General features: G+C 36.4%; 1 protein-coding gene across 2 annotated transcripts in view; it reads left to right on the forward strand.

The window, feature by feature from the left end:
• NAV3 (neuron navigator 3) overlaps nucleotides 1-20,117 on the forward strand; it is a 350,852-nt gene that overhangs the window by 243,013 nt on the left and 87,722 nt on the right. For both annotated transcript variants that reach the window (XM_047066485.1, XM_047066486.1), the window contains exons 13-14: nucleotides 17,743-17,875; nucleotides 18,787-19,057. In XM_047066485.1, coding sequence (XP_046922441.1) covers nucleotides 17,743-17,875; nucleotides 18,787-19,057 — 404 coding nt within the window. The remainder of the gene's footprint in view (nucleotides 1-17,742; nucleotides 17,876-18,786; nucleotides 19,058-20,117) is intronic.

The following is a 20,117-nucleotide window of genomic DNA, read 5'->3' on the forward strand; positions in this document are numbered from 1 at the left end:
CTAACAGAAGCTTTTAAATAAACTTGTACCTATTTCAACCATATAATAGCATCATGCAAATGAACACTGGAGGAAGCTAGCAAAATTACAATAAGCATTGTTCCAGTAATGTGTTTCAGCAAAGTAATTTTAAGTAAGGTTATTTTATCTCTTTGATTTCAGCTCGTATTATAATAAAAACAAAAATAGATGTTTCTTATCTGCCTCAGATATCATTAAAACATAAAAATCTGCCTGACTGCATAAATTCATTTCAAGCTAACATCATTCATCATTTAACCAAATCTGCCTAGGGCTTTCTTTTATAAAGAACAGGGCCTTTCATTTTTCATTTATCTTACCTTATCTGATGCTACAATAGAATAAATCTTCATTATTTGTTTCCTAGAAGAAAGAAAAGGGAATGAAAAGTTCAGTGCATAGAGTTTATTGATTGCTCTCCTTACCCAAAACCCACATGGTATTAATATAGTCTCTATAAATATTTCATGGATAAATACATAGCATTTTGTGCATACTAAAAATAATGAAAATGGAAAGACTTTATATTTATATGAATTGCCAGTTTATCAAGGGTTATACACTTAAATTATGATATAGTAAATTCATATCAGTTTCTCTTGGTATGTAAAAATAATGGTACTAAGTGCAAACTGAATTTGGGATTAAAATTATGTCTTGAATCCTATTGATGGATGCTTTACTTTTCCAAAAAAATCACTCATGTCTCTATTGCCAGTGGAAAGTATGCAAAAGATCTAAAGTCTTTTTCTTTTTCTTTTTTTTTTTTTCCTCTTTTACCACATTCCAACTAAAAGAAAAATCTCTATTCGTGGAATATTTCTGACACCAAATGTTTGGGATTTTTTTTCTCACACTGACCAATTCTCTCGCCCCAACTGACTGTCCTGTTGTTGAATTCAAGTCAGTTTTGGCACAAACTACCTGGAATGAGTGTCAGATCCCGTAAGTTGAGGGCTCATTCCCTAAGACTTCCCCCACTTAAATACCAGTTGCAAGTCTAGGCCTCCTGTATTTTTGACTTACTGACTATAAGTTGGGGGTTCCCATGTCTCCCTCCATAGGTTTGATAATTTGCTAGAATGGTTCACAAACTCAGGGTAACACTTATTTGTAATTACTGGCTTGTTATAAAGGATATGACAATGGATACTGAACATCATCTGAACATCATCTGAATTGAATGGGTACATAGGGCAAAATATAGGGAAGAAGCCCAGAATTTCCATGCTTTCTCCCAGCACGCCATGCTCCCAACACCTCCCATGTGTTCACCTTCCTGGAAGCGCTCCAAACTTTGTAATTCATGGATTTTTATGGAAGCTTTATCACATAGGCATGATACATTATTAACTGAATCTTGTGCCTTTTTCCCATCCTGGAGGACAGAGGTGTGGGATAAATCAATAAATGATCTGGTCTTATATGGTCACAACATTAAGGCATTAATCTGTGATTTATTCACTTATTCTTTAAAAAAAATTGTTTAATGTTTATTTAATTTTGAGACAGAGCATGAGCGGGAGAGGGGCAGAGAGAGGGAGACACAGAATCTGAAGCAGGCTCCAGGCTCTGAACTGTCAGCACAGAGCCCGACGCGGGGCTCAAACCCACGAATCGCAAGATCATGACCTGAGCCAAAGTCAGACACCTAACCGACTGAGCCACCCAGGCACCCCCTGTTCACTCATTCTAATGCTTAAATGTGCAAATAATTATGAATTGGGGTAAAAACAATCAGTGAGCTATCCAGGAGCCAATCAAGTGTTCCCTCATTAGAACAAAAGATGCTCCTATCACCCAGGGAATTCCAAGAGATTTAGGAGCCCTGTATTATGTACTGCAGTCAAAGACCAACTATTAGAACAAAGATGATCCTAGTACCTTATCACTCAAGAAATTACAAAAGTTTGAGGAGCTCTGTGTCAGGAATCCAGGATAGAGACTAAGTACATAGAGACCAAATCCCACCATTTCTACCTCCAAATATACCTTGAAACTGCCTTTTGTTAATTTACTTGTATCCCGTGATCAAAAACTAAAGAAAGTCACAAGAGCCTCCTCATGGAGCTTCCTGCATCCAATCTTACTTACCTCCAATATATTCAAAAGACTAAAATAGTTGAAAACTATATATCAGCTCATGTCATTTTACTGCTTAAAGCTATTTGATGACTTTTTATTGTCCTTCTAAGGAAGTCTTACTTCTCAGCACTGTGTGTAAGACCTACTTTTTCAATCTCAGAACTTCCCTTGCCTGCTGTACCTTGACCTCTGTTGCTTCCAGGTTTTCACACTTGCTGTTTCCCCTTCCTTTAATGCTCTCTCCCTCACCACTTTGATGGAGGGCCTTTCTTCACCCTTCACTTGTCTGCTTAATGCTTATTTAAAATGACCTCCTCAAAGCACTCATTCTTTCTTCACCCAAACCTTAGCGGGTCCCTCTCGTTTTTTCTCTCACTTTTTTCCCCTTGATTTTTTTTTTTTTTTATTAACCACAATTTAAGATTATTTGCCTGTTTAAGGGTTAGGATGAGTGAATGAATCACAGACTAAGGCTGTAGATTGTGCCTATGTAGGACTAGATCATTTATGCATTTATTTCACAAACATCAAGAACCTTTCACGGGCCAGATGCCAACCTGGGCACGGAGACTCCAAGAGACAAGCCACTCTCCTTGCCCTCAACCATGACTTTGTGACTGAAATTGCTTGGTAAGCAGATCAACTGCTGTACAATGGAAGCATGCTAGTAGTAAACACAGTGTAGAAGAATTAAAGTTTGCTTGGAAATCACAGGAGGCTTCATAGAGAAAATGGCATTTCAACTGAATGTAAACCCACTACTCAAACTCTACTGTATCGCATAATTAATGAAAAGTGGTAGGATGAAACACTTTTGAAGGTAGAAGCTAGAACAACAAAAAAAATCCTGCAGTTAAAAACCATAACTATTTTATAAATGGAAGAGAATATTTTAACATAAAATTATAAAATTATTTTTAGTATGTTGATGTTGTTATATAGTTAGGGTTTTCCAATTCAGAAGCCCCTTTAAAGACTGGTTCTTTTTTCTTGGTAATAATTTTTTTCCAGGGAAATGCTGAATAAATCTTTGTTGAAATACACTCCATTGCTTTCTGTCAATGACCCTGAAGTACTACAGAATTTACACTTGAGTGGTTGCCATGCTCAAACTTGACAGGTAGTGTAGTGTGTTTGTTGATTAAAAAAAAAAAAAGTATGGTGTAGGTCTATATGGTTTTGTGTTTATTTAGTTTTGAGGAGAAATTAATTGATTTAACATATTGATAGCAAAGCGCAAAACCTACCCGGCTGACTCTTAGTATTTTTAAAATTATTATTGCAAATGTCATTGTGTCAAAGTATATATTAAAGGTATCTGTATCTCCTTATGTGCATTATTTGAATTGCCATAAATAATGGAAATAGAAAACAAAGCTATCCTGAAACAGGATATTTTTTAAAGTGGTGCTTTCCTTTTGTTTTCAAATGTTATGTAGTTTTCCCCTAGAAACCAGAAGCATATCCAGAAGTTTTTACACAATGATTTCTTGGATAGCTAAGGTTACTTCATTTTTCTCTTCATTCAATAATTGTTATTAGTCTTAAGAAATATTTAATAAAGTACTTAGATTTTATACTTTGTCATATATTGTTAAAAGGTTTGCCAATTTTTAGGTTGGAAGAGAGCAATATGTCTATCGCATGAGAGTTTTTTACAGTGCCTAAATACATCTACTGTGTCATCCTGTATATATGAGTGTTCACAGGTCTCAACACTGAGATCAACACTTTACATTTTCTACATTGATTACAAGTGGCAAACATGACTCCAGAATTTGCATTTCAGTACTATATAAAAATGTTGAGTTTGCTTAACCTTTTTTTTAATTAACATTTTTAAAATATTTGTAATCTTGAGGTTCTTGAAAATGGGACCAAATGTATATGAAATTTAATTTAGAATTCAGAGTGAGGTTGTGGTAGGGGAAGGATTTAGAACTTGGTGTAAGACCTGTCCAATAAATCAAAGTGATGTCTTAGGGGACTGAGAGACATAAGTGGGGGTGGCACCAAGGATCTATAAAGCATGTATAATAATCTATTCATGGTGTATCCAGAGTCTAACTGGACAGCTACTGTCAGCATAAGAACTGGGTGGATATCATTGGATAGTAATGAATGAGGGAGTGTGCTGTGCTGGTACCTGGAGGAAGAATTTATACTCTTGAAACACTATGGCATACCTCAGGCAGTTGTTCCACCAGCATCGTCCTAGAAACACTCAGATACTGGCAAAATTTTATAATATCTACAGTTATGTTTTCTAAACAGCCATGATATATGTAATCAAAGACTCAAGAAGATATACATTGTTTATATGGCTATTTCTTATTTTAACTTGTAATAAAACAAGCTAACAAAAAAGTATATCGTTAAATGATTTGGACTAAGAAGATGTTTTTATAGAAATCAAAAATAATGTCACCTTAGTAGACAACATTCTCATAACTGGAACTGAATTGGGGTTGGCACACAGTACTACAGGAATTGTTGGTGAACCCATGTTCATTTATTTATTTATTTATTTGCCTATTCATTTGTTTGTTTGTTTTTAGTTTATTTTGAGAAAAGGGGAGCGAGCAGGGGAGGGGTAGAGAGAGAAGGAGAGAGAGAATCCCAAACAAGCTCTGCACAGTCAGCGCCAAGCCAGGAGATCATAACCTGGGCTGAAACCAAGAGTCAGACACTGGGGCACCTAGGTGTCTCAGTTAAACATCCAACTCTGGCTCAGGTCATGATCTCAGTTTGTGAGTTTGAGCCCTGCATCAGGCTCTGTGCTGACAGCTCAGAGCCTAGAGCCTGCTTATGATTCTGTGTCTCCCTCTGTCTCTGGCCCTCCCCCACTCATGCTCAGTATCTCTCTCTCTCTCTCTCTCTCTGTCTCTCTCTCTCTCTCAAAAATCAATAAACATGGAAAAAATTTTTTTTAAAAGTTGGACACTTTCTGACTGAGCCACCAGGGGACCCTCATTTATTTCATTAATGGAATATTTAATGAGCTAGCAAATTGAGATTGAGGTTACTATTGAATGCCTGAAGTATAGGAATTAGTTATTTATTGAAAGAAAATCTCCTTCTTACAGGTACAGGTATAAGTAGGACAGTTGACCTTGCAATATGAATTGTTGAAGAGCCTGACCAAATACCTCCTGTATGAATTGCTAATACACCCAAAATAGGATTGTGTTGAAAAATTACCTGTAAATAGGACTAGCATTTTAAATCTGCAAACTTATTTTAACTATTTTTCAGTTAATATTTCAGAATTCTTCATTGTAAAAAGCAGAAAGAAAAAAAAAAGACCTTGAATGTATAACACATTTGTTTTCAATCAGGTCTACTCTTTTTATTATTATTATTTTATTTATTTATTTTTGAGAGAGAGACAGAGAGAGAGGCAGAGAGTGAAAGAATCCCAAGCAGGCTCAGCATTGTCAGTGCAGAGCCTGACGTGGGGCTCGGACTCACAAACCATGAGACTGACCTGAGCTGAAATCAAGGGTCGGACGCTTAACCGACTGAGCCACCCAGGCGCACCTCAAACAGTTCTACTTCTAAGTGTAAATCCAGAGGTGAACATGAGGGTCACAGCTACAAGTGCACTACCAGATAAGTAAAATAGATACCTGGCCCCACTCAGTTATTGAACATTTAAAATATACATAGCAGGGGTGCTTGGGTAGCCCAGTAGGGTAAGGGGCTGACTCTTGGTTTCAGCTCGGGCCGTGATCTCACAGTTCATGAGTTTGAGCCCCTCACAGCTCCTGGTATGGAGCCTGTTTTGGATTCTCAATCTCTCCCTCACTCTCTAACCCCTCCCCTGCTCATGCTGTCTATCTCAAAATAAATAAACTTGAAAAAATAAAATAAAATATATATAGTAAAAGGCATGCCAAAAAATCATTTTCCTCTTAGAAAACTTAGTAATCTTGTGTATATCTAAATTGTAATTTGTCAACAGGCTAATTGGCTACATTTTTTGTTTTTCTCCTACAGCTCTGAGTTTTGACATATGTATCAAATCATGTATGTCCACTATAAATCTTCCCACACTTCTGACCACTGGCCATCACTGATCATCCTGTATATCTGTAGTTTTGCCTGTTATAAAATGTCACATAATTGGAATGTATGTGAATGTTCTTAACAGCTTCAATCCTGTATTTCAGAACTGGGAACAATCCAATGTGTAAATGCAATCTGTGTGATAACATCCATAGATCTGCAATTTATAGAGCTGTCCTAGATCGTTGAGAAAAATTTAGCAGAGTGACAGATCTGTAACTTGGAGGAGAAAAAAAGTTGCCCTTTTATAAGGACTATCATCAAGAATTCTTAGCACATCTTAATGAAATTAAAAATGAAAGGAGGGAGAAAATATATTGATGAGGCTTGAGACCTACTACTCAGAGCCAATTATAAGAGTAAATTATCATTTTTTTTCAGGAAAAAGAACTCTATTTTATGAAGCTTTTCAACTTAATTAAGTGTGCCATAATAAACAAGATTAATTGCATCCTGGCTAGGGAGAATTCTGGTATCTACAAAATCAAAGATGAAAGTCAAAATCACAGAATAGATTCTGGAAATATTGTTGTCATCAATCAAAATTTGTTCCTTTAAGTTTGTTTACCAAAAAAATATGTTAAACAACATTTTCTCAAAATCTACGTTTATTATTGGATTCAATTCAATTTAGCATTACTGGATCGAAGCAGCATTTTCAAAAGTAAAATTGTTTCCTTCATTTAACAAGCGTCTACTAGTCATCTGTTCAATAGTAGACACCATGGTAAGTGCTAGGATTATAAAGATAAATCAAATACAGTCCCTGGCTTCAGGTAATTCAAATCATGATCAAGAATATAGAAAAGTACAAAAAAATGTGTATCACAGGCAATATATGCTACAATACAGTGATTAACATAGATTTCATCTGATCACTCTATGACCTTCCTATTGTGAAATAATTCTTCAACTCTGAAAGTGAGTGAGAGTAGCTTTGACATGCCATACATACATTTAACACACACTTCTATTACAACACTTACCATTTTATATTGTAATCACTTGTTTAAGTTTTTGTCTCCAACAATAAACACTGAGTTCTTCAAGAAGGGGGGCTATAATTTATTCATCACTTAATGAATAAGAGCAGATACTTACTAATAGCTTTATGGAAGGAAGGACAAGCAGAGGCAGTGGATATGTGGAACAAAAGGGTGGCACAAAAGGGTGTCACCTGTGGCCAGGGGGATTTTCAAGGTTTAGAGACAACTAAGAATGGAGCCAAATGAGAGAAGAGAGGCAATAACACTTATATTTCATGGCAGAAATGTTAATAGGTAGTGTCAATAACTGAAAGGGAGGAGAATTTTTAAAGAGAAATTATGTAATCTAGGCAGAGTGATTTGAAATGTTGACAGGACATCCACAACAAACTGTCCAGTAGAAGGCTGGAAATGCTGATCCGGTAGTCAGGAATAAGTCTGATTAAAGATGTGAATCTAAGTGTCCTAATGATACAGGTGATATTGAAGTTGTGGAAGACTAGGGAATTTCCAAGGAAGAAAGTAAAAGATGAGTTAAGATTAGTTTCTGAATATTGAGGAATTCAAAAGAATCCCAAATAAGAAGAAAAGGTAATGGGTTTGGAGGGATCTGTGAACTTTGCAAAGAGCCTGTAAAGACTCATCATTGATATATTTCAAGAGAGAAGGGGTGAAAAGATGGGAGGCAGGGGAGCATAATGCTAATCAGCTTTGGGACAGAATTCCTGCGTTCAAATCCCAGCTCCATCACAGGCTCTTAGGCTCATCATTTAACCAACCTGAGCCTCTTAATCTTTTTAAAGCTTGTCTCATAGTTTTGAGCATTATATAATATAAAGTAACTGGAAGAGTGGGACACATAGTAAGCATTCAATTCATGGATTAATTGACCTCTGTAAAAACAATTTCAGTATTAGGAGAAAGAGTTTGGAATACAAAGGAAGAAGAGAAATAACACTATGCTTCTGGAATTTGAGGAAAATGACTTCTTTTGAAGTTTTTATTTTAATTCCCATTAATTCACATACAGTGTTACATTAGATTCAGGTATACAATCCAGTGATTTAACAATTCTGTACATCACCTGGTGCTCATCACAAGTGTACTCATTAATCCCCATCACCTGTTTCATCCCCCTACCTATCTTCCTTCTGATAACCATCAGTTTGTTCTCTAGTTAAAAATCCTTTTCTTGGTCTCTCTTTCTCTCTTTCTCTCTCTTTTCCCCATTTGCTCATTTGTTTTGTTTCTTAAATTCCACATATGAATGAAATCATGGTCTCTGACTGACTTATTTGCTTGTGTAGGGTAGTTCTATTTTTAACTTTTTGAGGAACCTCCGTACTGTTTTCCTGAGTGACTGCACCAGTTTGCATTCCCACCAACAGTGCACGTGGGTTCTTTTTTTTCCATATCCTTGCCAACCCTTGTTGTTTCTTGTGTTGTTGATTTTAGCCATTCTGATAGGTGTGAAGTGCTATCTCATTGTAGCTTTGATTTGCATTTCCCTGATGGTAAGTGATGATGAGCATCTGTTCATGTGTCTCTTGTCCATCTGGATGTCTTCTTTGGAGACATGTATGTTCATGTCTTCTGATTATTTTTAATAAGATTATTTCTTTATTGAGAGTTGAGTTTTATAAGTTCTTTATATATTGTGGATAGTAACCCTTTATTGATTATGTCATTTGCAAGTATCTTTTCCCTTCTGTAGGTTGCCTTTTATTTTAGTTTTGTTGATTGCTTTCTTTACTGTGCAGGAGCTTTTTATTTTCATGTAGTCCCAATAATTCATTTTTTTCTTTTATTTCCCTTGCCTTAGGAGACCTATCTAGAAAAAAAGTTACTACAGCCAATGTCAAAAAAGTTACTGCTGTGCTCTCTTCTAGAATTTTTATGGTTGCAGGTCTCACATTTAGGTCTTTAATCCATTTGAGTTTATTTTTGTTTGTCATGTAAGAAAGTGGTCCAGTTTCATTGTTTTGCACGTGTCTGTCCAGTTTTTCCAACACCATTTGTTGAACAGACTGTCTTTTTTCCAATTGCATAGTCTTTCTTATTTTGTGAAAGGTTAATTGACTATATAATTGTGGATTCATTTCTGGGTTTTTATTCTGTTCTATTGATGTATGTGTCTATTTATGTGCCAGTACCATACTGTTTTCATTACTACAGCTTTGTAATATAACTTGAAGTCTGGAATTGTGAGGCCTCCAGCTTTGCTTTGCTTTTTCAAAATTGCTTTGGCTATTCAAGGTTTTTTGTGGTTCCCTACAAATTTTAGGATTGTTTGTTCTTTGAAAAGTGCTGTTGGTATTTTGATAGGGATTGCAATAAATCTGCATATTGCTTTGGGTAGTATAGACATTTTAACAATAGTTGTTCTTCCAATCCATGAGCATGGAATGTCTTTCCATTTCTTTGTGTCATCTTCAGTTTTTTTCCCAGTGTTTTATAGTTTTCAGAGTACAGGTCTTTCACCTCTTTCATTACGTCTATTCTAGGTATCTTACTATTTTTGGTGCAATTGTAAATCGGATTGTTTTCTTATTTTCTCTTTCTGCTTCATTATTGGTGTATAGAAATGCAACAGATTTCTGTACATTGATTTTGTATCCTGTGACTTTACTGAATTTGTTTATCAGTTCTGGCAGTTTCTTGGTAGTCTTTTAGGTTTCCAGTATATAGTATGATGCCATTTGTAAATAGTGCAAGTTTTACTTCTTCCTACCAATGTGAATTCCTTTTATTTCTTTCCGTTTCGTGCTTGCTGTGGCTAGGACTTCCAGGACTATGTTGAATGAAAGTAGTGAGAGACAACATCCCTGTCTTGTTCCTGACCTCAGGAGAAAAGCTCTCAGTTTTTCCCCCATTGAGTATGGTGTTAACTGTGGATTTTCATATATGGCCTTTATTATGTTGAGGTATGTCCCCTCTAAACCTACTTTGTTGAGGGTTTTTATCATGAATGGATAGTTTGTCAAATGCTTTTTCTGCATCTATTAAAATGATCATATGTGTCTTATCTTTTCTCTTATTAGTGTGATGTATCACAATGATTGATTTGCAAATATTGAACCACCTTTGCAACCCAGGAATAAATCCCTCTTGATAGTGGTGAATTATTTTTTAAATTTATTCTTGGATTTGGTTTGCTAGTATTTTTTTGAGAATTTTTGTATCTATATTCATCAGAAATATTGGCCTGTATGCCTGAGTGGCTCAGTTGATTAGGCATCTGACTCTTGATATCAGCTCAGGTCATGATCTCATAGTTCATGAGATCAAGCCCTAAGTCAGGCTTTTTCCTGACAGCGTGGAGCCTGCTTGGTATTCTCTGTCTCCCTCTCTTTCTGCCCCTCCCCTGAGGGGGATTTCTTAAATATTAAAAAAAAGAAATACTGGCCTGTAGTTCATTTTTTTTTTTTTGTGGTATCTTTATCTGGTTTTGTTATCAGGTTAATGCTGACCTCATAGAATGAATTTAAAAGTTTTCCTTCCTTTTCTATTTTTTGGAATAGTTTGAGAAGAGTAGGTGTTAACTCTTATTTAAAGTGTTCAGTAGAATTTGCCTATGAAGCCATCTGGTCATGGACTCTTTTTATTCGAACTTTTTTTTTTTTATTATTATTGGTACAATTTCATTGCTGGCAATTGGTCTGTTCAAATTTTCTATTTCTTCCTGTTTCAGTTTTGGTAGTTTATATGTCCCTAGGAATTTATCCATTTCATCTAGCTTGTCTAATTTGTTGGCATATAGTTTTTCATAATACTCACTTAAAATTATTTGTATTTCTGTAGTGTTGATTGTTATTTCTTCTTTCTAATTTGTAATTTTATTTATTTAGATCCTTTGTCTTTTTTTCTTGATAAATCTTGCTAGAGGTTTATCAATTTTATTGATTTCTTTTTTCAAAGAACCAGCTTCCAGTTTCATTGATGTGTTCTATTGAGTTTTTTACTTTCTATATCATTTATTTCTGTTCTAATCTCTCTTATTTCCTTACTTCTGATGGTTTTAGCTTTTTGTTGTTGTTCTTTTTCTAGCTCCTTTAGGTGTAAGATTAAGTTGTTTATTTCAGATTTTTCTTGCCTCAGGAGGTAGACCTGTGTTGCTATAAACTTCCCTCTTAGAATTGCTTTTGCTGTATCCCAAAGGTTTTAGACTATTGTGTTTTCATTTTCATTTGTTTCCATGTTCTTTTTGTTTCTTCTTTTATTTCCCAATTGCCCTATTCATTGCTTAGTAGCATGTTGTTTAAACTCCATGTATTTTTGTCTTTCCAGATTTTTTCTTGTGATTGATTTCTAGTTTCATGGAGTTATGTTAAAAAAAAGATGCATTGTATGACTTCAGTCTTCTTGAATTTGTTGAGACTTATTTTGTGGACTAATATGTGATCTATTCTGGAGAATATTCCATGTGCACTTGAAAAGAATGTGGATTCTGCAATTTTAGGGTGGAATGTTCTACATATTTCTGTTAAATCTATAGGGTCCATCCAATGTGTCATTCAAAGCCATTGTTTCCTTGTTGATTTTCTTTTTAGATGAACTATCCATAGATGTGAATGGGGTGTTAAAGTCCCATACAATACTATTATTGTATTATTGTCAATTATTTCCTTTATGTTTGTTATTAACTGATTTATGTATTTAGGTGCTTTCATATTGGGTGCATAAATATTGGATTTATGTTGTTATATCTTCTTGTTGGCTTGTCCCCTTTACTATTATATTGTGCCCTTCTTTGTCTCTTGTTACAGTCTTTTTTTAAGGTCTTGTTTGTCCAATGGAAGTATTGCTGTTCTATTTTTTTTTTTTTGACATCCATTTGCATGTTAAATATTTCTCCATCCCCTCACTTTAAATAGGCAGGTATCTTTAACTCTAAAATGAGTCTCTTGTCGGCAGCATGTAGATGGGCCTTGTTTTCTTTATCCATTCTGTCACCCAGTATCTTTTGACTGGAGCATTTAGTTCATTATATTCAAAATGATTATTGATAGATATGTGCTTATTGCCATTTTATTACTTGTTTGTGGTTATTTCTGAAGATTTTCTCTGATCCTTTCTTCTCTTGCTCTCTTTCATGGTTTGCTGGTTTTCTTTAGTGATATATTTGGATTTCTTTCTCTTTATTCTTTGCATATTTCTTAGTGGTTTTTGATTTGTGGTTACTAGTAGGTTTATATGTAACATCTCCCGCATATAGCAGCCTTTATTAAGTTGATGGCCATTTAAGTTTGAACCCATGTTTAAGGTACATGGCATTATATTTTGCATCCTTTTCATTTTGTGAGTTCCTTGACTGTGTTTTTATAGAAATATTCATTTTTACTGCTTTTGTGTTTCCTACTTTCATACTGTTATTTTTGGTCTTTCCTTTCCACTGACAGTGTCCCTTTTAGTATTTCTTGCAAGGCTGGTTTCGTGATCATGAACTCCTTTAGTTTTTATTTGTCTGGGAAACTACTTATCTCTCCTTCTATTCTGAATTACAGCCTTGCTGGGTAGAGTATTCTTGGCTTCAGATTTTTCCCATTCAGCACTTTGAATATATCATGCTAGTCTCTTATGGCTTGGAAAGTTTCTGTTGAAAAATATGCTTGTAGCCTTAGGAGATTTTCCTTGCAGGTAACTGTCTTCCTTTTTCTTTCTGTTTTTAAGGAGTTTTCTTAATCACTACATTTTGCCATTTTAATTACAATATGTCTTGGTGTAGACCTGCTTTTGTTGATTTTGTTGTGGGTTCTTTCTGTGCCTCCTCGATTTGGACATCTGCTTCCTTCCCCAGATTAGGGAAATTTTCAGCTATTACGTCTACAAATAAATTTTCTGCCCCCTTTCTCTTCGTTTGGAACTCCTACAATACAAATGTTATTATATTTGTTGGAGTCACTGAATTCTCTAAGTCTATTCTCATTTTGCATAATTCTTTTTCCTCTCTTTTGTTCAGCTTGATTACTTTCCATCGCTCTCTTCTAGGTTACTGATTCATTCCTTTGCTTCTTCCAGCCTGCTGTTCATTCCATCATTAATTCTGATTTCACTTATTGAGCCCTTTATCTCTGCTGTTATTCCTTATTTCTGTGTTTAATGGTTTCACTGATGCCTTTTACTCTTATTCTCAAGCCCATCGAGTATCTTTATGAACATTACTTTCAATTCTCTATCAGGCATGTTCCTTATATCTGTTTCACTTAAATCTCTGGCCACAGCTTTGTTCTGTTTTTTCATTTGGAGCAAATTCCTCTGTCTACTGATTTTATCTAAGTCTCTTCCTACTTCTCTGTGTTAGAAATATCAGCTAGTCTCCTGCTAATAAAGATAATGGCTTTATGAAGAAGAGGTCCTCTATTGCCCTGCAGTATGATGTTCTCTGTCTCTCAGGGCCTGTTGCTTTAGGGAGTGTCTCGAATGTGTGCTGTGTGCACCCTGCTGTTATGTCCTCGCCACTTTATCCTTCAGACCAGTCATCTGCAGAGTTTTTCTTTGTTTATTCCTGGAGACCTATTGCCACTGTTGCCGGAACTGAGGCTCTGCGAAACTCCGGGGTTGAAAGGCACAGTATGGAAAGGTGTTTCAGCCAGTCTTCTGAGAGAGGGGCCTTCCACGTTGGGACAGAGACAAGTGTAACTGTGAGGGGTGGTTCCACCGAGCAGGGGAGTTGGACTAGGGAGAGGGGCTTGGTGTATGGAAGTTAGGTAGCAAGCGTGGACACTGCACTGGTTTCCACAGGTGGCTCTGTGCTTGTGCAGAGGAGCAGGAAAAGGAAATGGTGCTAGCTAGTCCCTTTGCTCCTGAAGGGGTCTCTCCATGAATGCTGCTTCTCTGGGACACACTCCAAGAAGAGCAAATGACCTCCACGCTGTGTGCCCCAGGCACTCTTCAGATTGCTGTTTCCATGTTATATGGCCCCAGGCTGTGTGCCCTCCCCTCTCCATAAGAGCAGTGCAGTGCCCTCTGGGTTCTCCCTGAGGCAAGCCCACTGACCTTTAAAACTCCAGGCTCTCAGCCCTGCTCGGTGCAAGAACTCCTGAAATTCAGCCACTCTTGCCTTCCAAGCCAATTGTTATGGGGAATTGTCTTTCCTGTGCACACACACCTGTGTGCTACTCTGTCTCTCCCACTTCTCTGTGACTGCGCTCCCTTCCCACCACAGTGGCTACAATTGATTTCTCTCATGTGTCCGCACTTTCTACCTTCATTGATGAGGCCTCTTCTCTGCCTTTAGTTGTAGAGTTTGCTCTGTCGGTCTTCAGGTCATTTTCTGGGGTAGTTAGCATGATTTGGTAGTTATCTAGCTGTATTCAGGGATCAAGGTGAGCCTAGGGTCCTCCTACTTTGCTGCCATCTTCCTCCAAACTACAGGAAAGTTACTTTAGGATAAAACAGAATTTCTAAGTAGCCCTGAGAAATCATAACAATGATTTATTTTATATAATCAAACGTATTGTATGTAATAAAATATGTATTATATTAGTCATTATAATTAGCTGACTTTCTTGTATTTTCCAAAAAAAAAGAATGGAGAAAACATATATTTAAGTAATATAAAGTCAAGACAGATATAGAAGACTATGAGGGTGGCAAGAACTAGAAGAGTAATGGTTGCACTATTATTTTAGTGTTCCTTTTGCTTCAGCACCTTTGCATCTTGCATCGCTTGGTAAAGAGCTCACTAAAATTAAAAAAAACAACAACAACACAAGAAGGCTGGTAAAAATGCGTAAGAGGAACTCTCTATAAAGTTGACATAAAAATTAGGAATCAGTAGATTTTAGCTTGCTGGAAATATGGAATATTGTGGTCAAAAAATGTGATTGCAGAATTTGAAATCTTGGAAGAGATGGAAAAGTATAAGGTATTATAAAATAGTTTATGGAAGTGATTCATTTGCTTCTCACACAACACTATGAGCTAGTAAAGTCAGAATAACAAGTGAACATACTAGCTGTGAACCTCTAAAGAAGACTCACATGAAAGACTTTAATTTTTTTATTGGGCATAATTGACATAGAGAGTTATATGAGTTTTAGGTGTATAACATAAAGACTTTAATTTTATGACTCTATTTGTCTTTTTATTACGCTAAGCTAAATTTGGAAAATTTTTCTTTATGTTCTTATAATGATCTATGATATTTAACTTATTAATTAGATATATTTTACTATGCTTTTTTTTTTTTGAGAGAGAGAGGCAGCGTGAGCAGGGGAGGGGTTGAAGAAAGGGAAAAAGAGAACTTTTTTTTTAATGCTTCTTAATGTTTATTTATTTTTGAGAGAGAGAGAGAGAGAGAGAGACAGAGCATGAGCAGGGGAGGGGCAGAGAGAGAGAGTCACAGAATCTGAAGCAGGCTCCAGGCTCTGAGCTGTCCTCACAGAGCCTGATGCCAGGCTCCAACTCACGAACCATGAGATCATGACCTGAGCCAAAGTCAGACACTTAACCAACTGAGCCACCCAGGTGCCCCTACTTTTCTATTTCTAGATTGCAATGTTTTTATATTGTTTGGGATTCTGTCACTTACATCATCTAAACCACCAAGCTATTGTGTTCATTTGAGATTTTAAATGGTTGTAAAATATAAGTGATGGTTATGATTACCATAAGAGTTGTGGCATTTGACTTTATAGTCACTGATGCTAAGATTGACAGTGGAAGAGGCTATTAATAGAAATACTGATTCTGGACACACCTGGGTGGCTCAGTTGGTGGAGCATCCAACTCTTGGTTTAGGATCAGGTCATGATATCATGGTTTGTGAGATGGAGCCCCATGTCAGTCTCCACACTTACAGCATAGAGCCTGCTTGCAATTCTCTCTCTCCCTTTCTTGCTGCCCCTTCCTGCTTGTGCTCTCTCTCTCTTTCTCAAAATGAATAAATAGACATATATATATATATATAAGTTGCCTGGAGAGTAAATCTTAAAAAGTTCTCATCACAAGACAAAAATTTGTGACAGTGTGGTGATGGATATTCCCTAAACCTATGGTGGTAATCATTTTGCAAAATATACCTATATCAAATCATCATTTGTATACCTAAAAGTGATATAAGGTTGCATGTCAATTATATCTCAATTAAAATACGGTCATTGATAACAATCTGACTTATAAATATCTTTGGTAATCATGATGCTTTATGCTATCAGTAGCTAATATTGCAAACAAAATACAGCAGGGGCGGGATCATCATTAACAGTGTGTATACCAAAGTAGGAAAAGTATCAGTTCCTCTGTGGTTTGCTTATGCTTTCTTTAAGGATATTCTCTTGGGGCACCTGGATGGCTCAGTCGGTTAAGTGTCCAACTTTTGATTTCAGCTCAGGTTCGTGGTTCGTGAGCTGGAACCCCGTGTTAGGCTCTGCACTGAGCACGGAGCCTGCGTGGAATTCTCTCTTCTTCTCTCTCTGCCCCTCCCCGGCTTGACCTCTAAATAAGTAAATGAATAAATAAAACTTTAAAAAGGATATTCTCTTAATATATGGATTACTTGTAGAAGGTTTTTAAAGCGACTTGTCATTTAATGAGACTTAACTTTTGTCTGCCTCTAACATATGTATCCCATGTGGCTGACTTTGTTTAACAGAGCACAGGTAAGCAGCAATACATCACAATAGACTGAGAAACAGACAATAAAGAAGAGAACCATGTCCCACTCCTTGGAACTGTGGAGCTGCTCTTCTCATTCAAGTTACCCTGCTTATCCTACATTACTTCTGCATCATCTGGCACATTGACTAAATGAGGTTGCACATGTTAGCCTGCACATGAATATTAATATAGCTTATGTGATTGTTTTCTTCTTTAGATTAAAAACAAATGTATTCAGAATTTCAGATATTTTTCTTACACCCCAATGGATTACTTTGTCCATCCTGTGTGGCAGGTGCATTTTATTTTGGAATCTATGGCTTTGGTAAAGAGAAGTCTGTGAAGAGGAGGGGTGGCATGGCCAGATGTGAATTTTTGATCATTTTTACCCAAATTTAGCAATGAAGTTGTATTGAGAAAGACCAAAGGCAGGAAGGCCAGATAAGAGGGTATTGTCTATTGTCCAGGCCAGAAATTGTGAGGTATGGCAGGAGTAATGATATGCTAGAAGTGAAACTCAATGTTCAAAAGTTGGTGAATCATTAGAAGTAGTTACTAAGGTAGGAGGAAGAATGAAGAATTACTTTGATTCCTAACTAAAGCACAGTTCTTTTTTTTTTTTTTTTAATTTTCAGAACAAAGAACAAATTCTTATATGCAATGTTGCTTTTTCCAGGGGAAAAAAAGTCATTGTTAATTTTATTCTTTCCTAATACCATGCTGTATTTGTAGTGGTGTTTTCATTCATTCTAGAGACACTCCCTTGGAGGCCAGATCTGCGCTGATTCTTTGCATATATCAGATGAGGTTCAATTCTTATTTAATATGATTCTCCAAAAATGGAAAGTCAATAACTTTTCATCATGAGATTTAAAAAATGAGGATCATCCTTCCAAGACATGATAAGTGTTAGATGGAAATACAGGTGACTTCCTTATGCATCCTGTGTTTAGTTCATTGCTGCTGTGTGTCTTGCCTTTAGCTGGGATGACAGCAGCTCTGTGAGCAGTGGTCTCAGTGACACCCTCGATAATATCAGCACAGATGACTTGAATACGACATCCTCAGTCAGCTCTTACTCTAACATCACTGTCCCTTCCAGGAAGAACACGCAGGTGAGAATTGCCTTCTTTCTTTTTCCAGTGCTTCTGCCGGTTTCTCCCCAACCGCCCTCCCCCAACTATTTATATTGGATTAAAATGTAGCACAGGGGTACCTGTGTGGCTCAGTTGGTTAAGCCTCCAACTCTTGATTTTGGCTCAGGTCATGATCTCATGGTGGTGAGATCGAGTCCCACATCAGGCTGCATGCTGAGCATGGAGTCTGCTTAAGATTCTCTCTCTCTCTCTCTCTCTCTCTCTCTCTCCTCTCTGCACCCCTCCCCCATTCACATTGTCTTTCTCTCTGTCTCTAAAATAAAATTAAATATATATATATATATATATATATATATATAGCATGACCCCTTAATCTGAAATAATTGCATAAACTGAAGCAGCTTGTGTATATGTATTTTTTTCTATTGATTATAAGCCAACCCAGAAAGACTTGTTTTTACCATATCTGTTTTTGTAATATTGATATTTTTTAACTCAAAAAATATTTTAATAGTCTAACTTTAAATAGTTCTTCATTAATTTTGTATTGATCTCTGAAATAAATTACTACATCTCTTGAGAATCGTAAATCAAGAATGGATATTAGATAATTAAGTTTTATCTTGTCTTACTTTTCCTTGTTAGATTTGACATAGAAAATTTCTTCCTCTCTGGAGTATGTAATTGGGGTTTTCTGCACATATTTATTCCGACATTCTCTAATATGTGCAAGTGAGAATTATGTGACTAAAATTAATGAAACTTAAATTAAGAAGGCAGAGATAAAAATAGGAGTCTCTGGGATTCTTTTGAAATATAAATCAGTGCTGCTTTTTTTTTTAACCAGTTATCTGAAAGTACATTGCAATGCCTATTCACACTTCATAGATTTTTCTGCACAAAGTTTCTTTGTAATATTTTCCTCATAGCTGAAGACAGATTCAGAGAAACGTTCTACAACAGATGAGACATGGGATGCTACCGAGGAGCTGAAGAAAACAGAAGAGGACCTCGACAGCCATGGGGATAGCGGCGGCAAGTGGAAGGCTATTTCCTCAGGACTTCCTGAAGACCCCGAGAAGACAGGGCAGAAGGCCTCCCTGTCCATCTCCCAGACAGGTTCCTGGAGAAGAGGCATGTCTGCCCAAGGGGGAGCGTCATCTAGGCAGAAAGCTGGAACAAGTGCACTCAAGACCCCTGGTAGGCTTGTCATTTCACAGCTGTTATGCAAAAAGGTTTTAATTTATAGCTTCCATTCAGTCTTGGTTCTCTTTAATGATAGCTTTATTTTTTAATTAAATCCTATTCTTCTCTGTATAGTTATTTTTTTCCTATGTAAATTTCACATACTTTACCATAGAAGTCCACATGAATACAACAATTTGGCATTCTCTAGAGAGCACCATCATAATTTGGGGCTATTGAGTGTCTATTCTGCCACTGTCATTTCTGTTCGTGTGCAAATAAAAGAAGTCTGCCTAATAAAAACAAGATTGCATTCTTTCTGACTTCCTTATGAAAGTTGGGAATATTTATGGTAAGCATACCTCTAATTTTTACTACCACCACCGAGAGGCAAGAACAATCACACTAATCTAATGGGTTGGAATTCTGGAGATTTGAAACATCATTTGTGAATTACACTTTATGAAAGAAGAGAGTGAAATAATTCTGCCAAATTTTACCATCTTTTTTTTCTTTTTTTTTTAAGATTCTCTCCCTGTTTTTAAAATGGTGCCTAATTTTATGGGCACTTAGTTGGTTAAGTGTCCGACTCTTGATTTCTGCTCAGGTCATGATCTCATAGTTTGTGGGTTTCAAGCCCCACGTCAGGCTCTGTGCTAGGAGCACAGAGTCTGGTTGGGATTCTCTCTCTCCCTTTCTCTGCTCCTCCCCTGTTCATGTTCTCTCTCTCTCTCTCTCTCTCTCTCTCTCTCTCTCTCTCTCAAAATAAATAAATAAAGTTAGAAGAAAGAAAAAAAGGACACGGTGCCCAATTTTAAATAATGCCACCTGAATTAGTGATGTACCAGGGTACTCTAAATATAATAATCTTATATATATTCAAGTGAATTCTTTTTCTGGCACTTAGCTTGATAAGATTAAGTGCTATCCTGATAAAAGAAGAGAATTGTGAGATAAAAGACAATAATAAATTGCAAAAATATGTGTTTCCATTTTATCTCCATCACTCATCACATTTCCTCTAAGAGCCATAATTTTATAGCTTTGTACTCAACCCTGTCAATATATTAATCCA

This window comes from Lynx rufus, unplaced genomic scaffold, assembly GCF_022079265.1.
Source record: "Lynx rufus isolate CCGP_SWC_20201006 ecotype Redwood Valley unplaced genomic scaffold, mLynRuf1.p SCAF_7, whole genome shotgun sequence".
NCBI lineage: Eukaryota > Metazoa > Chordata > Mammalia > Carnivora > Felidae > Lynx > Lynx rufus.